Raw genomic sequence first — 24,516 nt, forward strand, 5'->3', positions numbered from 1 at the left:
TTTTTTAACAGATATTCATCAATCGAAATCAATGCATCAATACATCAATCATCGTCATCGTTATTCATCAATCATTTCTTAACACAGTAAGAGATTGAAAATGTGTCCATTGCAAAATATTTGTCAATCATCCAAAAGCGTTAACCCTGCTTCCGCTGCATTTTCTCCAAGGGTACTTCCGGCAATCCCACCGGCAATTCCAAGTCCAATTGCACCCATCACAGCACCAATAGGAGCACACACAGCTGCACCCGCTGGACCAAACAAAGAACCAATCGTAGCGCCAGTTCCTGCACCAGCCCATGCACCTCCACCACCTGCTGCGAAACCTCCACTCCAACCACCAGCCACTGATGCAACTGTTTTAATAGTTTTCACAGGTGCTTTCTTTGCACGTTTCGTATCTTTCAGAATTTTCTCCACATTATTATCGCGTTCAATAGTTTTTTTCAATTTCTTCCTGCTATACTCCAATTCTTGAATCATCTTGTCTGCATGTTTGTTCACGAATATGTCGTCCCGGATCGCACAACCAATTCGCCAAGTCTCGACTGTTACAGAGGCTATAGTTAGTGCAATACCTACATAATATAAACTGCTGTTCAGTACTTTGGCACCATTAACTACCCCTTCAGGGACTGCGATATGGGGATTTTTTCTGCTTGGATATCCTCTTGGATCGATATTAATATGTGGGTTGGTTCCCGTATTTTTTCCAGTATCAAAGCGTATTATGGCTTTGCCTGTACATATTTAAAGAAAAAAATAGAATTAATTTCGTGTTTAAAATGGAGTACAGCACTATTTAAAATATATATATACACATATGTATGTGTATACATGCATGCACCCAGTTAGCCAAATGCTGTTTCGAGCGAATTTGGCGCAATGTTTTTTAACATACTTTGCGAGCAAGAGTCTTGTCCATTTGGTAACTAACCCTGCCTGGAGCAGAATTTGGTCTGCACTTTGTTTGAATTCGACACCAAAACTTGTCGACAAATTCCGAGCCAAATGTGGGAAGAGATGGATCAGAATTTGAGTGCAAAGTTTTCAGGCAAAATTCCATGCCAAATTGAGACCAAACCTAGGCTTCGTTATACGAAACAGGTCGATTACACTAAGTACATACTTGCTCTATGAGTACATATTCAACAAAATCGGAGTAAACCTTGCTATAGGAGGAAGAATAGAATATTATTTAAACTTCTTGATTATATAATTTTACGTTTTATATATATATATATATTCAATAATTTATTAATTCTGTTTTCCCTCCTGCAGCAAGGTTCACTCTTAGAACAAGAGTGAAGTTCGCTCTTAGTCCGACTGACCTGCCCTCTATAAGGAAGCCAACGGTTGACCTCAATTTGGTCTTGATTTGGCATGGAATTTGGCAGCAAACTTTGCATCCAAATATATACCGAGCCCAATGTGGAAACTGATGGACCGGAATTTATAGACAAATTTTGGTAACAAATTCATAGCAAATTGCTTACTGGGCATGTACATATATGTACAGGGTGCCCGGGTTTTTTTCGGCAAAACCACGGGTAGATATTCTACAAGTAGAAATAAGAAAAAATGTTGTATATATAATATATAGTATACAGGGTATATAATGTAAGTTATCGAAGCTAAACGTTCACTGAATTATTTCGATCTCGGCAAGTGTTCCGGAGTACCATTATCGTTACGTTATCCACTAGAGTGTATTACAATGTTTATAAACATGGAGCGCCTGCTAATACTAGCCGCTGTAAGATTAAGATTTCCATCAGTAATCGTTTAGTTCCCGTGTGCGATCGTTTGTCAAATCAGAGTTTCAAAATGATGTCATTTACGAATAGCGAATTAGCTGATATGTTCATTTTGTTTTGCAAATGCAACCAAAATGGTACTGAGACTGCAAGGCTGTATCGAGAAACATATCCCAATAGGCAACAATCCACGCGTTCGTACTTTTACAAACTGGAGTCCAATTTACGCCAATACGGCTCCTTCCACAAACCAAAACGAGACGTGCCGAAACCGATAGTTGAAGACGAAGATAGTGTGATAACAGTGCTGGCGAACATCGAATTTAATCCACATGCGTCCGTGAGAGATCTGGTTAGAGAGTGTGGAATCTCCAAATCATCTGTGCAACGCATTCTGAAAACGCAGAACTTGTATCCTTATCGGTTTTCCATTGGGCAAACATTGCGGCCTGAGGACGAAGTCCGAAGAATGAACTGTTGCCGATATTTTTTACGGCGTATTCAGGGAAATGAAGATTTTGTGTTTCAAATTCTGTGGACAGACGAGGCAACATTTACAAAAAATGGAATGTTCAATCGACATAATGAACATACATGCTCCGTTGGAAATCCGCGTCTCAGGAGGAACACAAATAACCAGATACAATACAGCGTGAACGTTTGGTGCGGAATTTTTGATAAATGGATTATCGGCCCACATTATTTTAACGGAACATTGACCGGTCAAAAGTACATGAACTTTCTGCAATCCGACCTACCAGTTCTGTTACATAATTCAGATATTCCTCTAAGTGAACGGCAAAACATAAGGTACTTCCAACAAGACGGTGCCCCAGCACACAACTCACAGATAGTTATCAGACATTTGAACAAAACTTATGAAGGGAAATGGATTGGTACACGAGGGCCGATCTTATGGCCACCGCGATCACCGGACCTCGCACCCCTTGACTTCTTTTTATGGGGATATCTGAAAGATAGGGTGTATTCGCGCCCCGTCACTAATCTCGAGGAACTCCGGCAATGCATACAACACGAAATATCCAAGATTACGGAAAGGGACATAAGGAATGTATTGCGCATCATCACGAAACGGATGGAAAAGTGCTTGGACTGCAATGGAGTACCATTCGAACACTTGTTGTAACGTAAGTACTTCGGAACACTTTTAGCTTCGATAACTTCTTAACCAATAAGTTTAGGGCATAAGTAAGTATGTTCGTACTTTTATGTAGAGCACAACAAACTGCATCGATTGGTGCAGTAAAAAATGTAGGTTTCCACTAAAAAAAAAGTGCAGTTGCATTTTTCTGATGCACAAAAGAGCATAAAATTAGTTGCGTATTATACACCGTCTCATGCCACCCGACTTTTTCTTATAACATTTTCCTCTATTCCCAACAGTTTAGGAGGTACAGCCTATTCCAGTTGCGTGGGACAACCTGTATACAGGGTGAGTCACCTAACGTTTGCACCTCAAATATCTTTGTTGTTTCTAAAGATACGTAAAATATGGTAAGGACAAAATTGAATAATACAATGGGGCTGACACGATGCCAAAAAAATGTTGTTTTTATGTCATTTTTTTAGAGATATCAAGGTCACCTTGAGTTTTTTTAAATGGAACCACCCTTTTTTAAACACCTACAATGATAATCCCTTTCATTAGGAATTCAGTGACAATAATTATTCCAAGGTCATTCAAGGTCACAGACAGGAAAACGTATAAGATTTAGAATATGAAAGCAGAATACGTTTATCACGGTTGAGACTTGTAGTAAATAGTAAACATACTATGGTCGTAGTTAAAGTGAACATACTAAGATCCTTCAATGTTATTGTTATTCAACATTCTTATTTACTATCAGTATGTTTCCAAACGCAATTCCACTATGTCTTATTCAATGACTGAAAAGTGTGATATGATCACGATTTACTGTGAATGTAGACAAAATGCAGTGCAGGCCCGATTACTTTATAAAGAAAGATACTCCGAGCGAAACACTCCTTCTAGACAGACTTTCTTTAATCCGTACAGGTTGTTTCGAAGTACTGGAAGTGTACATGCAAGACAGCACAAACGGAAGAATCCCACGACTAATGAAGACAATGAAATTAATATTTTAGCAGCTGTAGCTGTCAATCCTCACGTGAGTACGAGAAAAATTTCCCGGGAAGCAGGCATAAGTCAAAGTAGCGAAATACGATTTTTGGCCCGACATTTTCATCCGTTCCACATATCGCTCCATCAAGAATTGCACGGGAATGTATTTTTCGATCAGTTACATGATGCAATAAAAAAAAATGTAGTTATGTACCAAAAAACACCGATGACCTTGATAACTCAGAAAAAATTACCTCCGGAAAAAAATATTCTTACCAGATATTTGGTCCATTGACACCATGCACATTACGTAACAAATATTTTTTGCATCACAATGACCTGAAGAGATATTTAGGTGGCCTTACTTAACCAGTTAACTGCGGAGTTTAATTTTAAAAATTCGTTACGGGCGCGGAATTAAAATCAAACAATGACGAGTACATACGTCGAACGCAGGCCAAATTCCGCTATTATAAATTTTACGAAAAAAGTAAAGCAAAATGAGAAAGAATTACATTTTTATTCGATAATAAATTTAACAATTCATTAACGTCAACCACATCGCAGTAGAGTTTTGAATTGACGTGTATACATGTCGAATGCAGTTAACTGGTTAAAAGGACCACCCTGTGTATTACATTTGCAACGTAAGTTGTAAACTAATACTTTGTTTCTGCTTTCCGAGCGTAACCTTATAAACTTACCAGAACGATATCCGTTTTTTATTTTTCCCATAGTCATGTCTTGAATACCCGCTACTGTCTCTTTGCTTAATTTCTTCAAATTAAGTACTTGGAATCGTGTTTGCATAGATGAGCCGCCTTTTACTCCCTCAATAACTCTCCCTGTCCACTTTCTCGCCAGCGATTCTTCTTGTGCTGTTTCATTGGGCATCGACATTCTGATATATGTTGCTTGTAATATATGTAAACCTACAATATGTGATAAATATACATTATAATCTGAGTAAGGTAAAAAAAGAAATTATATTAAATTTATGAATTGTAGAATATAAGCAGATGTATCTAGGCCAGATTTGGGCATTATTCGAATTGTTCTGTTACGTTGCCGTAATACACGAAAGGGTTTTCCATGAAAGGGTTGGGTCATGTCCCGATCGGAGAAATAGACTCGGCGCGAGAGTTTCGTAGAACACTGATTTATTAATAAATTATTTGTTGTACAAAGCATATAGTTGCATATAAATATTAATTTATTGCCTAATCCAAGAAAATAATATCATTAAATTCGAAGTAAAATCGGAGTAATATAAATAAAAGTTAGTTAAAAATGTTACCTAAATATTTTTAAAACATTAAAAAAATATTGTTAAAATCACATGAATAAACCATATAAGAAATTGAAAAAATAAAGATGATGTATGGAAAAAAAAGTTTTCCACCGACGGGATTCGAACCCCAGCCTATCCGCTCCGCATTCCGACGCCTAAACCGATGTGCCAACCGGCGATATTGTAAACGTTACGAACATTCTGGTATATACCGCACAAAATACAATTCATTTTTTCTCTTAAAACATTTCTTAGGTCAAACACTTACTTGTTTCAATGTAATAATGTTTAAAATGACTTAATATATAACTGCGGTAAAACCAACAAGTGTAACTTTCCTCCTAATAGCAGAAACGGTGAAAAAATTCGGTTTTTCTGGTTCTTGACAAGGACTTCCCACAACAAAAAATCTAAAAAAAATTGACGACACTGCCTGTTGTGGTACTTTATCGGGGCACTAAACAGCAAAATAGCATGTTTTCATAATTTTGAGAAATTTACATTTTTCCGATTTTTTTGAGGTTTTTCATTTTTTACGACCACAGTTTGCGAGAAAAAAATCAGAAAAAATTCTCAAAAATCTGTCTTAGGATCCAAAATATGCCACATTTTTTTCAGAATTTTAGGAAGCATCAGAGTGTGGGAAATGCACGGAAATGCGCGGAAAAGCGCGAAATCTAATTTACCCTGTAACTACCCTCACGGGCAAGATAGGGGGTTGAAATTTTTTTTTTTATAACCTTATAAACTTACCAGAACGATATCCGTTTTTTATTTTTCCCATAGTCATGTCTTGAATACCCGCTACTGTCTCTTCGCTTAATTTCTTCAAATTAAGTACTTGGAATCGTGTTTGCATAGATGAGCCGCCTTTTACTCCCTCAATAACTCTCCCTGTCCACTTTCTCAACAGCGATTGTTCTTGTGCTGTTTCATTGGGCATCGACATTCTGATATATTTTGCTTGTAATATATGTAAACCTGCAATATGTGATCAATATACATTATAATCTGAGTAAGGTAAAAAAAGAAATTATATTAAATTTATGAATTGTAGAATATAAGCAGAGGTATCTAGACCAGAGTTGGGCGTTATTCGAATTGTATCGAATAAATATTTATCGAAAATAATTATTAGAATTAGGGGTGTGCCAGAACCCGCAATATTGAGTCGGATTGGGAATACGACATTTTTTTGGGATCGGGTCGGGTAGCCGAAAATTTCGAGATTCTTGAGTTTGTAGGGATTCCCGCAAAAAGTCGGTAGTCTCGAAAGAACGAGACTCTCGAAATAATCGGAATTTCCGAAAATCCCGTGAACCCACCAACCATTTATATTCGTTTTAATGAATACATGTATGTAGGATCGGATTTTTAGTGAATTGACTTCCAACAACGTATTGGTAATACCTTGTATTGTCACTCCGCTCGTCGTTATGCGTTTCCAATTTTTTTGTCGTGCTCGGCCGTACAACGCCGATCGTGGCTTCTTTCGAGAAACTGTAGCCAGGTTCTGCGAATAAATAATTATTCATTATTCGTAACAAATCACTCTATTCAATCGAATAATTCATCACTATTTATTCGAATATTTTATTTAAATTTCATCAAAATCGGAGAACAGAACCATTATGTAAATAATTACCCTTTATTTTGTTAATAATATCGTAACTATATACCGCCTCTTGTCGTAAGAATAAGAAATTCGTATTCGCTTCTTTATCAGTTTATAAACTTGCCGTCTTACGTTCTCGTTGCTGCGCTAAATCGGGTCTTTCCCTACAGGAACTACGACCATAGAGGATAGGAGAGTGTTCACGCCTGGGTTTTCGGCGCTCTGTAGGTTGTATGGCGCCTTTTTCCCTAGGCCGATCCGAACCACCGCGTTCCACTCTGAAATCGATGTAAACGGTAAACCACGCACCGCATCCATCGAGAACGTTAAGCCTGCGTACCAGTTGGTACCAGTGCCGCGAGGACCTGGGTGTTGCGTCGCAGTGTGGTGGAATAGGGATTTTGGTTGTGGGTCGAGTGCCCGTGGAGCGCTTGTAGGTATGGGGCCTACCATCCAGGTAAAGAACTAGGCACGTGTATGTTGGCAAGAGGAACTTTATTTGTATCTGCACGTGGCGGCAGACTCAGTGCGACTGGTGCCTAGGGAGGACGCCGAGCGTGTCTCGGGGAAAATCCCTAGATACATAGAGTCGTGCTCCTATTTATTGGCGCCCGCTGCGTCGCCTAGCGGATGCACTAGGGAGTCAACGATACTCCCTACACGCTGAAGCGCTCTGCTCGTGGAAGTTAAGAAATAAACTTTGTACACAGAGTTAAAGGCGAAAAACTGTTGTAGATTTTATTAGAAGTACTTGGAGATGTAACTCCCTCAGTTCTACAATGAGTTCTGTTTCATCCTGGAGTTTTATATCCTTTCCCAGCTTCTTCCTTCTCGTCTCCCTTCCTTAGCCAATAGGAAAATTAGATTCTTCTGGCTAGGCGTTGATTCGTCGGATGACTCGTCTTCGGGTTGCTGCTTGATGGTGATTGGTAGTGGATGGATCTTAATAGCGCACGCACGAGGGTGGGGTACGCACGAGGGTGAGAGCCCGTCAAAACGAGGGACGTGGGGCCATGTGGGACCGAACAAGAGAGAGGTCAGAGGGAGTTCCAAGAGGTCCTTGACTGAGAATTTATGACCTCTTGTCCTTAACTGATTAGAGACTTCGACTATCCCTAATTTATGCAGAATTGGAGAAGCTACTCTAAGAGGCTGCGTGACTTTCTCTAGATTCCGCAATTAGTCTCGCCGACTCGAATTTCGTCAAGGATCTCTATGGAACTCTCCCGGTCTTTCTTTACCTACTCTAAACTATCGCGCCCAAATAAAATACATATGTATGAAATACACGATTACGTCTTATATTTAAATTTGCCTCTCCGCGCCATTAATCGATACTATATATATCTAACTATGTTCATGTGGTCAACTGAACAAGTCTGATCGAGCTCGATGAATGCGGTAGTGTTTGTACGTGTCGTACTGTCGCGTTCGTCGTTTATTTTCTCACTACAAACGTGAAAGAAAATAATACAACTACGTTCTGAGTCAATAGTGAAATCGATTGATATCTCGCAAAAAACGATCAACTACGTAATTATTGATTAATTAATTCTTAACTTTTTCGAATTTCACAATTAATATTAATTGATATTTTACATGATTCTTTAAAGCTAAAATTTATATGTTGTTTAATTGAAATATACATGGAAATATACATGGAATATATAAATTTCAATTTAATTTCTTTTTCAAGTTCAGTTACAAAAGATATTCAAAATGGATGCGTATTAATAGTGTTAAAAAATTGTAGAAATGCGAATAATTATACGTATGGAGAAATGTTATTTACGTTCAAGATTTATGAAAATTGTATTTCTATAATTTGGAAACGTGGTATCTATATTTATTAATATTGTATTGATAAAGATAATTGTAGATATATAACATAATGACATCAAATTAAAAAATATAATTTGAACATATAGTCATAACTCTTGTCATAACATCAGATATGTACATAACTCGTCAATCATTTGTATTTGACCAGATTTGATAATTTTTGTAGATCTAGTTCCAACATTTATCGTTCGTCAGCGTGGAGGGCGTAAGAAAACCAGTTCTTTACATATGAGACACGAAACGGTATATACTGATTGGTCTACTCCTATACCTCGTCTGTGGTAATACCATTTCTGTAAAGGAAACTGTACGGCAGATACCGACCACCGAATCTTGAAAAGTCACGTGACTGTCCCGGCCCTTGTTTCGTGCATATCACCTGCAGTCTCCACCACTTTCCTCAGCGCTCAATTCTGAGTGGTCCCGGCCTCAGGCATTCGAAAAATCGTTCAAGCCGAAACAACGTTATCGTCACGAAGTCATTACTTTAATGATCAAAAGCTCCAAAAACGAATGTAGCTAACCAATTATATCTGTTGCGGATAGAGACGTGCATGCGTGCCTTCCACCACAGACGAGTCATCTGTGCTTCCACCTTGGGAGCGGGTGTGCGGAGTGTACGACGCGTTTTTGAACGTGTTAATTCGATAAGAATTTGAAGTGTTATATGTAGTTGTCTGGGCATTAGATATAGTCATATGCGTATTGGAAAGGACATAAGCGTAGTAAAGGCGTGCGAACCTCGGTAGCGGAAATGCAACGACACAGGTGTCGTAATGCATGGTCAAGCCAAGCGAGTAAAGGTAGACGCCTTGCGTGTTGGGCCGCTAAAAACCTCAACAAGTGGAGGGAATATTCCCGGATATGAAGGTTTAACGAGCACGGGGAGACCGAAGAGTCCACCCGGGGCCGTCAGGCTACTGGAAGAAGCCACGAGAGATTCGCTAAGCGCATGAGGAGGAAAAGAGATGTTTAGGAAAACAATAGAAAGGAAAAACAAGGAGTCAAGAACAGATCGGGTACCAACCTCTCATTGAAATCCGCAGGTATGCGACGACATGCCGGGGTTCCGCAAAAAAGGGATACAAAGTTTTCGGGTGATAATGCGACTGCGCGCCGAAGGCTGCGTTTTTATTGGATTATATGGACCAATGGAGGGGTCTTAATTATTGAAAATCCTCGGGCTAAATAAAAAGCTCTCGAGCTGCGAGCTCAGTATTGTGTCAACTATCAACGAAACGACGACGATATTTGTACACGAACAATATCAGTCAATATAAAGAACTATGTAAAATCTCCGTTAGGATGAAACAAGAAGGAATTGTAATAGTAGTTGAATATATAAAGATGTAAAAGACGACCACTTCTGTTTCCGAGCTCAAGCTGTAAAGACGTATTCCTATTAATTGAAAACAAATATTTATTAAAGGTTATTGTTTGTTATTTTTTGTTTTCCTGTTCTTCTTGTAGTATATTTCATATTCTTGTTTTCTTCACATTTACGTAAAAGATAGAGACGTCGAGAGTCGAAGCGGTCAGGAAACATGAAAGACTGGCGTGAGTTCAGGCCTTTAAATCAAAACTTAAACTTTTCTATTATTAATTATTTTTTACGAGACTTCCACCAATACATTTGTGAAATTTTTCTTATTCAAATGATACCGAACACAATAAAATTCGGATCATAGTTACACTAATTTTCCGTTAATATATTTAGAATGTGAAGTAACTTTCATCGTTCATTACACAAATAAATATCATCGGAACGATACCATATTTGGTATCATTTTCATTAGAAAAATGCTACGAATATGTTAGTGAAAGTCACATAAAAATAATGAAAAATAAAGAAGTTCTCTAGCTTCACTGTCCTTTTCTATCTTCGGCATTGCATCAAAGAATAGTAGGATCTCGTCGGCAGCATTTCCCTGCTGTGACTTTGACCGATAAAGTGTAAGACGAAACTATTGACAGTCTTCGGCGACCGTTACCCAACGGCGAGTATCACTATTCTTTTCTGCGTTCGGCGCGGATCAAAGAATGACTGACTTGACTAACTAACTGAGTTTGAGGTGACTTTTCTAACTTAAGCGACGTCAAGACCCGTGTTGCTGACATAAAATGCGGATTCACTGTACAACTATGAAAGATACAGCGTGCGATAAGAGATACTTTGGCTCTGGAGATAAAGTCAAGCTAGAAGTGGTGTTGAAGAGTGGGAGAACCGGCAAACTAATGGTGGGGGTCGCGCAGCGACGGCGGGGAAAAATCGGCGAAGCAAAAGATGGAAGGGGAATCGATTTCTATTACGTCCTCCAACCATCTTGGTAGGCGAAACTGGTGCTGTACAGATTAATAGAAACTAATAATATAATATATCAGATTAATAGAAACACAATATACTTAGTTACCAAAAAATAAAACTAGTTTAATATATGACTGCCATCGGTTTTCGAGGAACAAAACCGCACAAATTTTTTCTAAGTTCGCGTGCCTAGCATTTATAAGAAGTAAAACTAGTAGGTACTATTTCTATCTAGTAGCTCGATTTTCTCGAAAACGAAACCTATGTACCACAAGATCGATGACACCCCGTATAATTTCTGCATTTGCTACTATTGATTGAAGCCAAAAAGTCGATTTTGTAGATAGTAATCCGGGCTCTGTCCTTAAGCCTTAAAAAAATTTCTGAAAAAGTAATGAAATATTTATCTTTCTGTTCGAAAATCTCTCTTGAAATTATGTTTACAAAAATCGTGTCACTGGAAAGTAAAGAAGGGAATTTGTTCTTGAAAATTGATTGCTTTATTGATAAATGTGACAAATTTCAATAATCGTAGATGCATTCTATACCTTTGAACTGGGGTAGGTTTGATAAAAAAGTTGGCCTCAAAATTGACCTTGAGCATAATTTTCAAGATCAATTTTTTTTATTGCATCGTTTAGTACTCGTCACGAGGAACGAAAGTCTCACAGGGACCATAGGTCACAAATGAACTGTTCTTTTGAAAAACGGCTTTAAAGTTTCTAAAACAACGTTATTCTATATATATAAGGGTGTCCCAGTATTGGCTAGAACCGTGAAAAGAAATGGAAATGGAAACATGAAATAAATTTTTTTCATTTAAGGATATGTTTTCGATAAAATTGACTTTCAAAATCCATGGAATTCACGTGTCTAGTATTTGTAAGAAGTAGAACCGGTAGATCGTCATCAGACGTGTCAGTCGATTCCTATTCAACAGTAGCACGCATGGTCGCCGAATTTTCAAGCACGATTTTCTTGGAAACGAAACGTCAAGTGAAAAAAATTTATTTCATTTTTTCGACTTATTTGCTCATGTAGAATTACTCTCTCCACGGTGGTACCCAATACTGAAACACCATGTACACACATGGAATAGGTACATACCGTCTACGCATATTAAGTAGTTTACGGAACTTTAAAGTCGTTTCTTAAAAATACTGTCCATTTGTAATCTATGGTTTCTCGAGTACTGAACGAGTAGTAAACGATGCAATAAAAAAAAAATTGACCTCGAAAATTATGGTCAAGGTCAATTTTGGTGTCCACCTTTTTAACAGATATTCATCAATCGAAATCAACGAACCATTTCTTAACACAGTAAGAGATTGAAAATGTGTCCGTTGCAAAATATTTGTCAATCATCCAAAAGCGTTAACCCTGCTTCCGCCACATCTTCTCCAAGGGAACTTCCGACAACCCCACCGGCAATTCCAAGTCCAATTGCACCCACCACAGCACCAATAGGAGCACCCACAGCTGCACCCACTGGACCAAACAAAGAACCAATCGTAGCGCCAGTGCTTGCACCAGCCCATGCACCTCCAGTACCTGCTGCAAAACCTCCACCCCAACCACCAGCCGCTGATGCAACTGTTTTAATAGTTTTCACAGGTGCTTTTTTTGTACGCTTTACGTCTTTCAGAATTGTCTCCAATTTTTCTATACTGTCTTTTATATTTTGTTTTCTCTCCAAATTATTTTCGCCTTCAAAAGTTTTCCTGAGTTTCTTAATGGCATCCTCTAATTCTTGAATTATCTCGTCTGCATGTTCGTTCACGAATATGTCGTCCCAGATGGCACAACCAATTCGCCAAGTCTCGACTGCTACAGAGGCTACAGTTAGTGCAATACCTGCATATTTCAAAGTGTTGTTGAGAACTTTGGCACCATTAACTACCCCTTCGGGGACCTCTATATGGGCATTTTTTTTGTTGGGAAATCCTTTCGGATCGATGTTAATATGAGGTTTACTTCCCGTGTTTTTTCCAGTATCAAAGCGTATTGTTGCTTTGCCTATACGTATTTAAAGAAAAGCTTGAATTAATTTCATGTTTAAAATGAAGGAGCACAGCAGTATTTCATAGCTAGAATGAATAGTTCCATCTGAGTTGAATTGCTTATACAGGGTGGGGCACCTTATGTTTATACAGGTCACCTGAATAACTCGCTTGCTTTTGAAGATAGAAGAAAATGCATCAGACCAAACTTACTTGATATCGAGGCGCTCGTAATCTGATGTCATTAATTTTTTTATAGGTGGAGACATCAAGGAGATATAAAGGTCAACTCTGTTTTTTAAAATGGAACGGTATGGTTTTTCATTTACGTTCTGCTAGTGTGTTTCAAGAAGAATACAATGACCCATCATGAAGGTTATTCAAGGTCACGCAAGGTCAACTGCAATAGAAAATAAAGTGTCTCACACTATTATACTAACAGCTATTATAGCTAACAGTGTACCGTGTAATTGTCTCTGGTGCTTGTAAACAAGCCTTCTCCTTTTTTCTTCTTCTTTCATCAGTTGAAATATGTTTACAAGCATTATTATGAAAGCAGTAATCTTAGCAGAAAATTATGGCCCACCGAGTTAAGACTGTTTCAATGAAATTGAAATTCCTTCATTTACCGTCCCGGAATGCGTACTGAAGTTACTAACAAACATTTCATAATTTCGTCGCTAAAGGTCACGCGAAGATCAACATATTGCACCTCGTTGGATTTGTTCTTTTATAAGCTTTAAGACTGTTGTAGTGAAAATATGCAGGCCCATTTTAAAAAAATACAATGACCTTGAAATCTCATAAAAATGTCCTTGAATTTTTTTTCCCTTACACCGTTATATGTGGCCCATCAAACAGTGTAATTTTGTCCTACGAAGTTTTTTTGTACAACGAAAAGTAACGGAGATATTTAGGTGTCATGCTTTATCGAATTCACCCTGTATATATAGCTTTTGTAAACTATTCCTTCTATCTGCTTTTAAAGCTTCCGAGCGTAAACTTACCAGTAGGTTGTCCGTTTTTTATTTTTCCCATAGTCATGTCTTGAATACCCGCTACTGTCTCTTTGCTTAATTTCTTCTTATTAAGTACTTGGAATCGTGTTTGCATAGATGAGCCGCCTTTTACTCCCTCAATAACTCTCCCTGTCCACTTTCTCGCCGGCGATTCTTCTTGTGCTGTTTCATCGGGCATCGACATTCTGATATATTTTGCTTGTAATATATGTGAACCTACAATATGTGATAAATATACATTATAATCTAAGTAAGGTAAAAAAAGAAATTATATTAAATTTATGAATTGTAGAATATAAGCAGATGTATCTAGGCCAGATTTGGGCATTATTCGAATTGTTCTGTTACGTTGCCGTAATACACGAAAGGGTTTTCCATGAAAGGGTTGGGTCATGTCCCGATCGGAGAAATAGACTCGGTGCGAGAGTTTCGTAGAACACTGATTTATTAATAAATTATTTGTGTTGAGGACTTTCGTTGTACAAAGCACTATTTCGCAAGGTTGTGTGTTCGCAAAAGTTCTGTATGTCTTGTGGTGTCGTAGCGTTCTACTGCGTTCTTGTCGTGTTTGAATTTACGTAAACTCGGTTTTTTAGAGATTGGTCAGTTACAGTTTTTGGGGTAGAGGAAAATTGTATTTTGTCATTGGTCGTGGGTGTGTCTATTTTGCGCCTTAAGGGGGCCGGTAGGCATTTGGCCTTGACTGTCACGCTATTTTATCCTGTCCCTTTTTTCTAGACATTTTACGTCTTAAATAAGTAAGTAATCAATTAAAAATGCATACCACCGTTTTTGTCTGTATAGAGCCTTTTTTTCGATACGAACACTAAATCTCTCGGAATTAAGAGAATCTTTCAGCGGCAGCCCCCTTGTGACGTCATACTTGCTTCAGAATTCGAATTTTCTGCCGAATATTACAAATTACTCCACGATGAGGTCGAAATTCGCAATTTGGGCTCTATACAGACTTAGATTGGACTTTTAGCAAACACAATTGACCACTTCTAAACTGCTCATTGCAATATTGAAGCGGCAGTTTGTCTTGATTTTGACCCTTGCATACGTACACTCCCAAAGAAAAAGATAGCACACGCGTGCTATCTTTAATTTCTCGCGTTATAATTATGGTACAGGAAATTTGCCAATGATACAGAAAGACTACCTTCTACTAATATGTAAACACTATCTATATTGGAATTTCTACGAGATATTCTCTTAGGAGGAATGTAAACACACAAATAGACAGAGACAAAACGATAGCACACCAAGGTTTATTTTGATTTTCTTCAATATGTCGCGAGGTTTAAGGAAGTTAAAGTGGTCAGTCGGTGTTCAGTGCTTCTTGATATTGGTATCTGTCGCATTTCGTGGTGGGTCGTGGTAAAAGATTACACTGTCCAACACCAAAAAAATTTTGCAATACCTGTTGGGTGATTCTTATACACTTTGTCATCCTAAAACCGAATCTGAAAGTAGAATTGCTCCATCACGCAACGTTTTCGAAAAATTTTGGTTTTTGTAAAACTGCATGATTTTGATGAAAAATGATGTGTTACGCAAAAACTAAACACGCAAGAAAGTTCAAATTTGAGTCAAGAGATAGAGGGGACTCTCCTCTACATATTCATATAGTCAATTATATTTTTATGTACTTCCTAATAGTTGTAAATGGTTGTTAAAGTTTGAAAATGTGCCGACGCGGGTACTTTGTACGCTCTATTTTTGTATTTATGTGAAAAATCCTTTATCTAGCAGGAATTTACTATACAGGAATGCATTCTACAGACATTTTTGGTAAAGAAACCATTCACGAAAAGTATTTGGTTCCCTTAATGTACGAGAAGGATCAGAAAATGTTAATTGACAGTGTGTGCGCGACGCGTTCGCGTCAGACGGCCATTGCAGCCTTTTCGCGACTCGCCAGGGCCGTCGCTATGCGTAGTCGACGTTGGTACCACTCAAGTATGTCTTTGCTTACTATGCTTAATTAAATACATTTTTTTTTGTCTTTTTGGGTGCCAATCATTACAAAAGATTATAAAAATACGAGTTATATTCACATTTCATTGTGGAAATGCTTAATGCGGCATAGGTTACAAAGGAAAAACGGATATTAATTTTATACAAGGAAAAATGAATAGTGCAAGTTATTTGAGATTAATAAAAAACCAAATTGATAAGTATGCAAAATGCATTGCAGGTCCAAAATTTGTGTTCCAGCAAGGTAATGCTGTCGTACACACGGCAAAAATTATTCATGAATATTTTTCAAAACAGAAAATTCCTATTTTGGAATGGCTGGCGTGCTCCCCGGACTTAAATATAATTGAGAATTGTTGGGGTTTATTATCAAGTGCTGTCTACGCAGAAGGCAGACAATTTGAAAATTTAAATGACTTAAAAATCAGTATTAAAGAGGAATGGAAAAATTTATCACAATCTTCAATTAAAGTACTGTAAAATCCTTACCAAAAAGGATGATAGAAGTAATTGAGAACCACGGAGGTTCCACACATTATTAAACACCGGTACAGTTATATCATTTTCATATTTGTCTATTTCAAATTTATATAATATGGAATATTTTTCAGATGTGCTGTCATTTTGTCTGTATTCATTTGGGTATTTGTATTTTTACGACGAGAATTCATTGGAGAAAAGTCAATAAAAGTTATGTTTATATATTAGTAGAAGGTAGTCTTTCTGTATCATTGGCACATTTCCTGTACCATAATCATAGCGCGAGAAATTAAAGATAGCACGCGTGTGCTATCTTTTTCTTTGGGAGTGTATATGGATTTCAAACCATGCCGGCCCCGGTGGGAAATTATCGAGAGTTTAGTTTCGTCTTGTCTCGTCTTGTCGACGACGTGATTTACAACCACTCAGCCGGTCGCAGCATACTGTTGTGTCGCACGTGGTGTCCAGGTGTTTTACGATCACCGTCGAGGCTCCTACGATGGCCATAAAAATTAGCGGAATTTTGGAAACGGCCCGCAGGACCTCTGCGCCTACTGTGCAATTATAAATCATCCGTCCGAATTATAAATTAAGTTACTGTACTAATCGTTCGGCATGTTCTTCGTCGTTGTTGCGATTCGCGACGAGTGGATCGGATGTAACATATTCCGAATAAATATTCATCGCAAGTAATTATTCGAGTTAGGGGTGGGCTAGAACTCGAAATATCGGGTCGGGTCGGGAACACCACATTTTGCGGGATCGGGACAGGTACCCGAAAATTTCAAGATTGTCGAATTTATCGGGATTCCCGAAAAAGTCGAGATTCTCGAAAGAATTGGGATTTTCGAAATAAGAGGGATTCCCGAAAAAGATACCCGGGATACCCTAACTCAGTGGCAGGCACGGTAGGGGCCTCTGAGCTGCCTACGCACCCCACCAATGTCTCTTTCGTGCAGTGCGCATCTTCGCTCGGTGGCTCACACCTTCGTCTCTCCCCTCGTCCGACCCTCCGTAACCGACCATGTGCGCGGCTTATGCTGTGTATCCACATCCACGAAGCGTCGTGTCATACTACGCGTTCGAGCAAGCTTCGCAAAGAGGACGCTTATTATGATACGCGTGACGCTTCGTGGATGCGGATGATTCACGCCTCCTCGGTCACTCGAGTTTTCCAAACATACCGGTGCCGGACCGTCGCAACATGATCCGGTCGCCCGCACGCACGCATGCACAATGAACCATTCATCCCACAATTATATTATACATATACACACAATTTTTATGTTTCTATATATTGTACATTAAATTTTAATATTTCATATGTATATACAAGTATATATACAAGTACCAGGGACCGAAAATAACAGTTACTCTTTTCACTCTCTTTTTCAATTTCTTTTCACTTGTTCACAATAATTATTGATGAGAAAATTCATTTCAGTTGCTTATTTAATTACTGAGTTGTCTACTCCTTTTCGAGAGGGTTTGGTACAACAAGACGAATCAACAGACCATAAGAACAACACAAAATCTGAAAAAAAATTTTCCAAAATTTTTCCAACCGGGAAAATCAGAAATATAGACTCCCGTATTTATCGAAACTAGCGTGCATAATTCACACTGTGCCCGCAACTCAGGTTAGCGTTGAATGAACCTTTTCTGCTCTAACGTTTCGTGATTTTCGATGTAATTTGTCAGCAGAAAATTTGAAAAAACTCATGTTTGTCACATTATATATTGATTCTAGCAATTAATTTTATGAATAAAAAATTTATTAAATAATTGATTGTCTACCATTTGAAAGTTGTACTATTTAATAATAACTATTACAAATTTTCTTCATGAATGAGCGATCGAAATGAATTTTATTAGCGATCGAAATGAATTTTTCTTAACAATAACATTTACCAACAAGAGAAAAAATTTTCGGTTACTTTTAATCCCTTATTTGTAACCAATATGATTTTAGTCGACGAAATATATTGTTATTCCATGACATTTTTTCTTTTTGATTATAACGGTTATTTTTATTAACAATTTTTTAAAATTTTCTAGGGCGATGAAAGTACCCCATTTTATCAAGAATTTTACGTTACTGAGGCTATAATCGCCGCGCACGCGCGAAAAATCTTGGTCGATATCCCAGCACAGGGTATACGTGCCTGTACGTGCCCATCACTGGTATACGCAGTATTCATAAGGTAGTAGCGGTAGTATTTGGCGAATATCTCGAAAACTATTCATTTGCGCCAAAAATGACAATTACATTTCGTGTTCAGCATGTGAAAACGAATAGAATGACGTATGTCACGCATGCCTATATACAGGGTGGCCCACATAACTCTGAACAGCTCAATATCTCGAAAACTATGCCATCGATTTTAAAGTTCTTAGCCTTAAATTGCATGGAACTGAAGGGCCTTTCTGACTACATAAACGTGAAGTGGCCACCCTTCCCCTTTCACGGGGGTGGGGAGGTACCTTTGTAATTTTAAATGGAACCCCCTATAAAATGTTACATATTTAGATTCTACCGGAAAAAACAAGTCAATTTTGTCTGAAACATTTTTTTGTCAGATACTTCCATGATGAGATATAACAGTTTGAAGTTTCGAGTTGTAGGTACTTGAAGCGCTCGGAAATAGCGTTATGGAATTATACGCGCTTCATAATTTAGAAAAGCGGTTTAGTGAAGCTGTCACTAATGAAAATAACAGTGCCAGTATTCTTGCTGCAATTACATTAAATCCTCATATTAGTCAACGTACACTTGCACAAACATCACATATTAGTCGTTCATCAATTCAACGAATTTTGAAACGGCAAAAGTATCGTCCATATCACATGGTTTTATCACAAGAGCTTTCGATAGCAGATTACGATCACGGCGTAAGATTTTGTGAGTGGCTGCAGGGTGTTGTGGAAAACGACTTTGTGTGCAAAATACTTTTTTCCGATAAGGCCACTTTTATGAATTCAAGGCATGTAAATAGACATAATCTGCATTATTATTATTATCTGCGTATAATTCCATAACGCTATTTCCGAGCGCTTCAAGTACCTACAACTCGAAACTTCAAACTGTTATATCTCATCATGGAAGCATCTGACAAAAAAATGTTTCAGACAAAAATGACTTGTTTTTTCCGGTAGAATCTAAATATGTAACATTTTATAGGGGGTTCCATTTAAAATTACAAAGGTACCTCCCCACCCCCGTGAAAGGGGAAGGGTGGCCACTTCACGTTTATGTAGTCAGAAAGGCCCTTCAGTTCCATGCAATTTAAGGCTAAGAACTTTAAAATCGATGGCATAGTTTTCGAGATATTGAGCTGTTCAGAGTTATGTGGGCCACCCTGTATATATCCAGTGGAGTTGTTCAAAATGTCTAGCTGCATAACATATTCAAATTTCATCATAGTCGGAGAACAGAACCACTTTGTACATAATTACTCTCCATTTTGTTAATAATATCTTTATTTTCATAAATAAGCATGTGAATTTGTATAAAGTACCACAGTCTATAAAGTAATGAATTATGCAACTATATGCCACCTGTTGTCGTTAAAATAAGAAATTCGTAATTCAATAGTCATTGCTAACTTACAGAAACGCAAATGTAGACAATGGTATTCGCTTCTTTATCACTGTATCCCTTTCACAAGCTCTGGAAACACTCTGAGATGCTGCACAGTAATCCTTGCCGTTTTATGTTCTCGTTGCTGCTTTAAATCGGGTCTTTCCCCATTCTGTGAAGTACCCAGAAGTACCCCATAATGTCTACTGTTGCGTTACCACACGAACCTGTGTAGGGAGTATGGCGCTCGTGTCGCCATTCCCCTAGGTTGCGTTAGGGAGATCCCAGTTAGGGAGTTGGCAGCCCTACTCCCAATGGTGTCCCGAAGTGACCGTTACGCGAGGCTTCCCTCAGATAGTTCGGAATAATCAATAATAAGTCTCCGTGATGAGACCACTGATATAGATACTATGGATACGAGATTCCCATAAGCCAGCCGTACAGAAGTTGTAACGAATTGATACTGGCTTTACATGCCAGCGCCGCCAGTTATACACCGGTGTACTAACGAAACTAGCGCGAAGTTTGAAAGATTGAATTTACAAGGGAGGCGTATTAATATAGCAGAATAATACGAACTACTTGTATGAACATTAAAATTAAAAAAAAACTGGTTGCAAAAAATGATATTCATGAAAATAATGAAATAAATATATAAATATAATATAAAAGAAACAGAAGTAATGATTATTGAAGTTCGCAGAAAGTGAATAGTAATTTTAAAAATGTTTCTAAACATTATTATCATTTACTTCACTATTATAGATAAAGGAAGTGGAGGTATGTATTTATTACGTTTTACGAGAAGCAGTAAATGAAATTAGATTCATAATAATACTGAAATACATTTATTAATTACTTTATAAACAAGTAATACATATGATATAGATTTCTTTTATGTACAATTATATGTTATAATAATGTATAAAGTATAAATATACGTACAATTAAACAGAATGTATTCAATGTTATTCTTTTATGTCCGATCATGAACGTTTGTGAATCTTTGTGAGCCATGCAATTATAAGTTAGTAGGGAGCCATGATTCAGTACTATTCATCCACACTGACATTATTGGTGATTACAGAATCTAGATCAGAAATCTGTTAAATAAAGAGGAATCTTAATTTATTTTAAACTTTTCACATTTATTCTTTCTTCCACATACAGAAAAGTAAATTTGACAGCTTCAAAACTAAGCAAAATCTCAAAATAATACATGCAAGTAATCATGCATACATAGCAACAATACACACGTATTGCGACATACGATTATTTACAATACATTATAATATTAATACATGCAATACATTATAATATTGTTTACAAAGCTTTACTGGTGGGCCCAAACCATAAAACGCGTTAAATAATGTCGCATATTTGTTCCAGTTACAGCTAAAGCATACTTTTTTGTTTCCGCGTACATACGTAGCTCTATGTAACATGCAGCTACGGTTTAAATCAGTTTATTAGAATGACTAACGAATTCTTCGGCGCTTAACATTTCTAAATTGTGTTGTTCTAATTCATGAAAAATGAAAGTATCTTCTGTCATTTTTTCGAAAGCTTTAGCGGCTAAAACAGCAGGGAAATTATGCTCTACGGGAGGTTTCCCGGAAGTTATGTTGCATGCTCTTCGAAAAAGGGATTCTGTAGACATACAAATTTTTACAACACTCGGCGATGGTATAATTAAAAAATTACGCGCAATTGCTTTAATATATGCCGTGGGATCTTGTTTATGTAGAGAAATGTCGCTTTTATCTATTTCCTCACACGCAAGTAAACATTCAATGCAACTAATTTTTTTGTGTTTTTTTAAAGATAAAATAACCCAGCTAGCAATATATCCAATTACTTGCTGGGAAAATTCACTTAGATTTGGAGACTGTGCCCATGTGAAATTTAAAAATTCGGTCATTTCGGGGAAGTAATCAGTATGTTGTACATGTTCACTGAGCCCGTACTTTTCTCGTATTTTCAAATTATGTACCTGGTCATAAACATTTACATCGTACCTATCTATTATTGCACGTATTTTTTTCGATTCGCTTGATACATTTAATATTTTAGTATTGTCTAATGCCCTCACGTTTCCTGTATTAATAGAAATGTCATGCCGCACAAGCAGTCGCTTGTACGCGGAAACAAACTGCGAAGCTGTTGGATTTGGGCACCACCCACTTCTGCCTCTAACAGCGCAAAAAAAGAGTTCCAAATGATCTTGGCTCGTCTTATAAGATAATAAATATTTCATTTGCGATTCATTTGGTTTGATTAAAAATAGATAAAACTGCGGTAAAAAGGCCAATCAATCCCGCTTTTCGCCTGGAGAGGAATATGGAAGTTCCATTTTTATCTTTAATTTTAGATAAATATTGAATTTCCGCGATTAAACGTGGACGCCAAATATCCTCGTTATCGCGTCTTAGAGGACATTTGAGGTGCCTCCCCCATGGATTCCTGACGTTCAAAAAATCAAATATTGTATCGATGCAGCGTAAAAAAACGTGCTGTTGCTCCACCACCTTCAAATTCCGGAATTTGAAGCACGTTCCAAGAAAACTCAATGCTCTCGGCCACGCTTGAACTCAGTGTTTGCGCAGCTAAGGCCACTTTCATTACCATTTTCCGGTATTCAATATGTTTTGTTAGAAGACGATTACCCAAACGTAGACCTTCCTTCTGTTGCAGTAAAGCAAGTGCTTGTATATACCTCAGTAAAACCTGGTTCTGCATTTACACTACTATACCAGGTTCTGAGGACGTCTGCGTGCGGAAGCGCTAAATTGAGAGTTTTCCTTATATACGAATACGCTTTCGGTCAATAAAAGTGTACAGTCAAAGCAAACGCGCGCAGTGGGGGGGGGGGGGGGGGGGGGGTATTTGTCTCGCGTGAGTTTGCCTACGTTTTTCCTATTTTTGAGCATGCGGTTGAATAATTCTAATGAAGCATCGGCATTAGATTAGCAGAAAGGCAATAATACGCACTATCAGGCAGAAGTCTGTTTTCCTTTAACCCTTGTATCACATCTCGTGAAGAGTGTACGTTTTTTTTCAGTCGTCTGACCTGCTGCTTGAGTCTTCTATTCTCCTGCGTTATGGACTGCAATCTTCTTTGCATATGATCTAATTTCTTCACCGTACTTCGTGGTGTATTGTGGTATCGTGTTGTATTTTGTCATGTAGTGTTGCAATTTGACACTTCTCCCTTACATTTGCAGTCTTTGATGTGCATGGTGAAGAGAAATCTTTACTAACTGCAATGGGAAATATTGTTCAGTACTGTAGACAGATATTAATCCTCAAATAGTAACATTATATGCCAGTTTTAATATGTTAAAGTAAGTTTTTGCTTTATGAATAAGAAAAATTGGAAGAGATAATTTCAAATCTATGCAAAATCATGTGAGAATTAAAAAAACAGTAAACAAAAAGAATTGAGTAATAAAATAAATGATTAAAAAATTAATTTAACTACTAAACTGAACAGAGATTATGTTATCTTTACATACTTGTGTAGTGACACATTTGTGTTATTGTTGCTTAACTTTCCGTAAACTAAGCATTTACCCATAACTGCAATAAAACAAAGCATGATCAGATTCAGATACAGCTACTAAGCTGGCCATAATAGTTTCCTTGCAATTTATCATACTTCTATTTTTAATATTCAATATATACCTGCTAACTCCGAAAGTTCAATAAATATAAAAAAAGGAGCTCACAGGACACGCCAAACCACGCTATAAAACAAACTGCTTCCTAACTACAATAAAACAAAGCATGATCAGATTCACATACAGCTACTAAGCTGGCCATAATAGTTTCCTTGCAATTTATCATACTTTTATTTATACTTAATGTATCTTATGTCTTCATCCACTTTTTGCACTTGCTGCTGCACTCCTCTGCACCTCACTATTCTAAAACAAACTTTAAAAAATGTTATAATTAATGTACAAAGTAAAATTCGAAACATAAGCTCAAAAATAAGTTCACTAAGTGTCCCTCAATTTTGAAAAATTATTTTTAAAATTGATTTGACACTGAGCAAAGTATTTTTTCAATATTTCCTGAGCTTATTAATCGAATTTTCTATAATATAAAGAAGTTATATATAATATAAAAGAGGCTTGGAAAATCTGGTTTTGAAGATTGTTGAAGATCAGCAACGGTCCGCGTGGTCCACAGGCAACAACAATCAAACAATTGACACAAATTGACAACAGTTGACAACTCAATTCGAGATGATTCCAGACCATCCGTTCAATAGTAGCGTCCAATAGCAGCAAAGATTCGAACATCAGTCTTGTCCAATCACTTTTAATCACGTGATGTGTGTAGGGATATTGGCGCTGCCGCGCCATTCCCCTAGGCACGCGCCTAGAGAATATGCTCCGACGAGGTTGGCACTCTCAACCTCGGGCAATGCAGGCAAGAGAACCGCCTAATGTACTCTCTCGCTGCCGGACTCTCGATCGAGACAGACGTCTCGATCCTACGCTCTCGAAGTGAAGTGGAATAAAGTTGTTCTGTT

At 37.6% G+C, this 24,516-nt stretch overlaps 1 protein-coding gene and 1 long non-coding RNA gene across 9 annotated transcripts in view; both read right to left on the minus strand.

Moving 5' to 3' along the window:
- The window catches only part of LOC143365163 (uncharacterized), a 28,950-nt gene extending 8,783 nt beyond the window's left edge, over positions 1 to 20,167 (minus strand). For 2 of the 6 annotated variants that reach the window (XR_013084507.1, XR_013084506.1), the window contains exons 1-3: positions 20,007 to 20,155; positions 13,925 to 14,152; positions 12,187 to 12,933 (exon numbers count right to left, since the gene is read on the minus strand). Coding sequence is in view for 3 of the 6 variants with exons in the window: in XM_076805081.1 (XP_076661196.1) it covers positions 124 to 743; positions 4,569 to 4,796; positions 5,909 to 6,104 (1,044 nt within the window). In the remaining 3 variants the exon portion in view is untranslated. Of the gene's footprint in view, positions 1 to 7; positions 744 to 4,568; positions 4,797 to 5,908; positions 6,137 to 6,565; positions 6,669 to 6,800; positions 6,921 to 11,394; positions 12,934 to 13,924; positions 14,153 to 20,006 lie in introns of those variants that run through there. The other 4 variants (XM_076805080.1, XM_076805081.1, XR_013084505.1 and 1 more) reach the window with 4 other exon arrangements.
- Positions 20,168 to 20,810: 643 nt separating this feature from the next.
- On the minus strand, positions 20,811 to 24,202 carry LOC143362534 (uncharacterized). Of its 3 annotated transcripts, none has more exons than XR_013083661.1 (5): positions 23,825 to 24,202; positions 23,661 to 23,745; positions 23,492 to 23,555; positions 23,026 to 23,236; positions 20,811 to 21,079 (listed from the first exon to the last, which is right to left on the minus strand). It is a non-coding gene; the product is annotated as an uncharacterized LOC143362534 (long non-coding RNA). The 3 variants fall into 3 exon arrangements; XR_013083662.1 differs by lacking the exon at positions 20,811 to 21,079 and adding an exon at positions 22,501 to 22,760 and having other exon boundaries at positions 22,968 to 23,236; XR_013083659.1 differs by lacking the exon at positions 20,811 to 21,079 and having other exon boundaries at positions 22,806 to 23,236.
- Positions 24,203 to 24,516: the final 314 nt, after the last annotated feature.

This window comes from Halictus rubicundus, chromosome 2 (genome assembly GCF_050948215.1).
Source record: "Halictus rubicundus isolate RS-2024b chromosome 2, iyHalRubi1_principal, whole genome shotgun sequence".
NCBI lineage: Eukaryota > Metazoa > Arthropoda > Insecta > Hymenoptera > Halictidae > Halictus > Halictus rubicundus.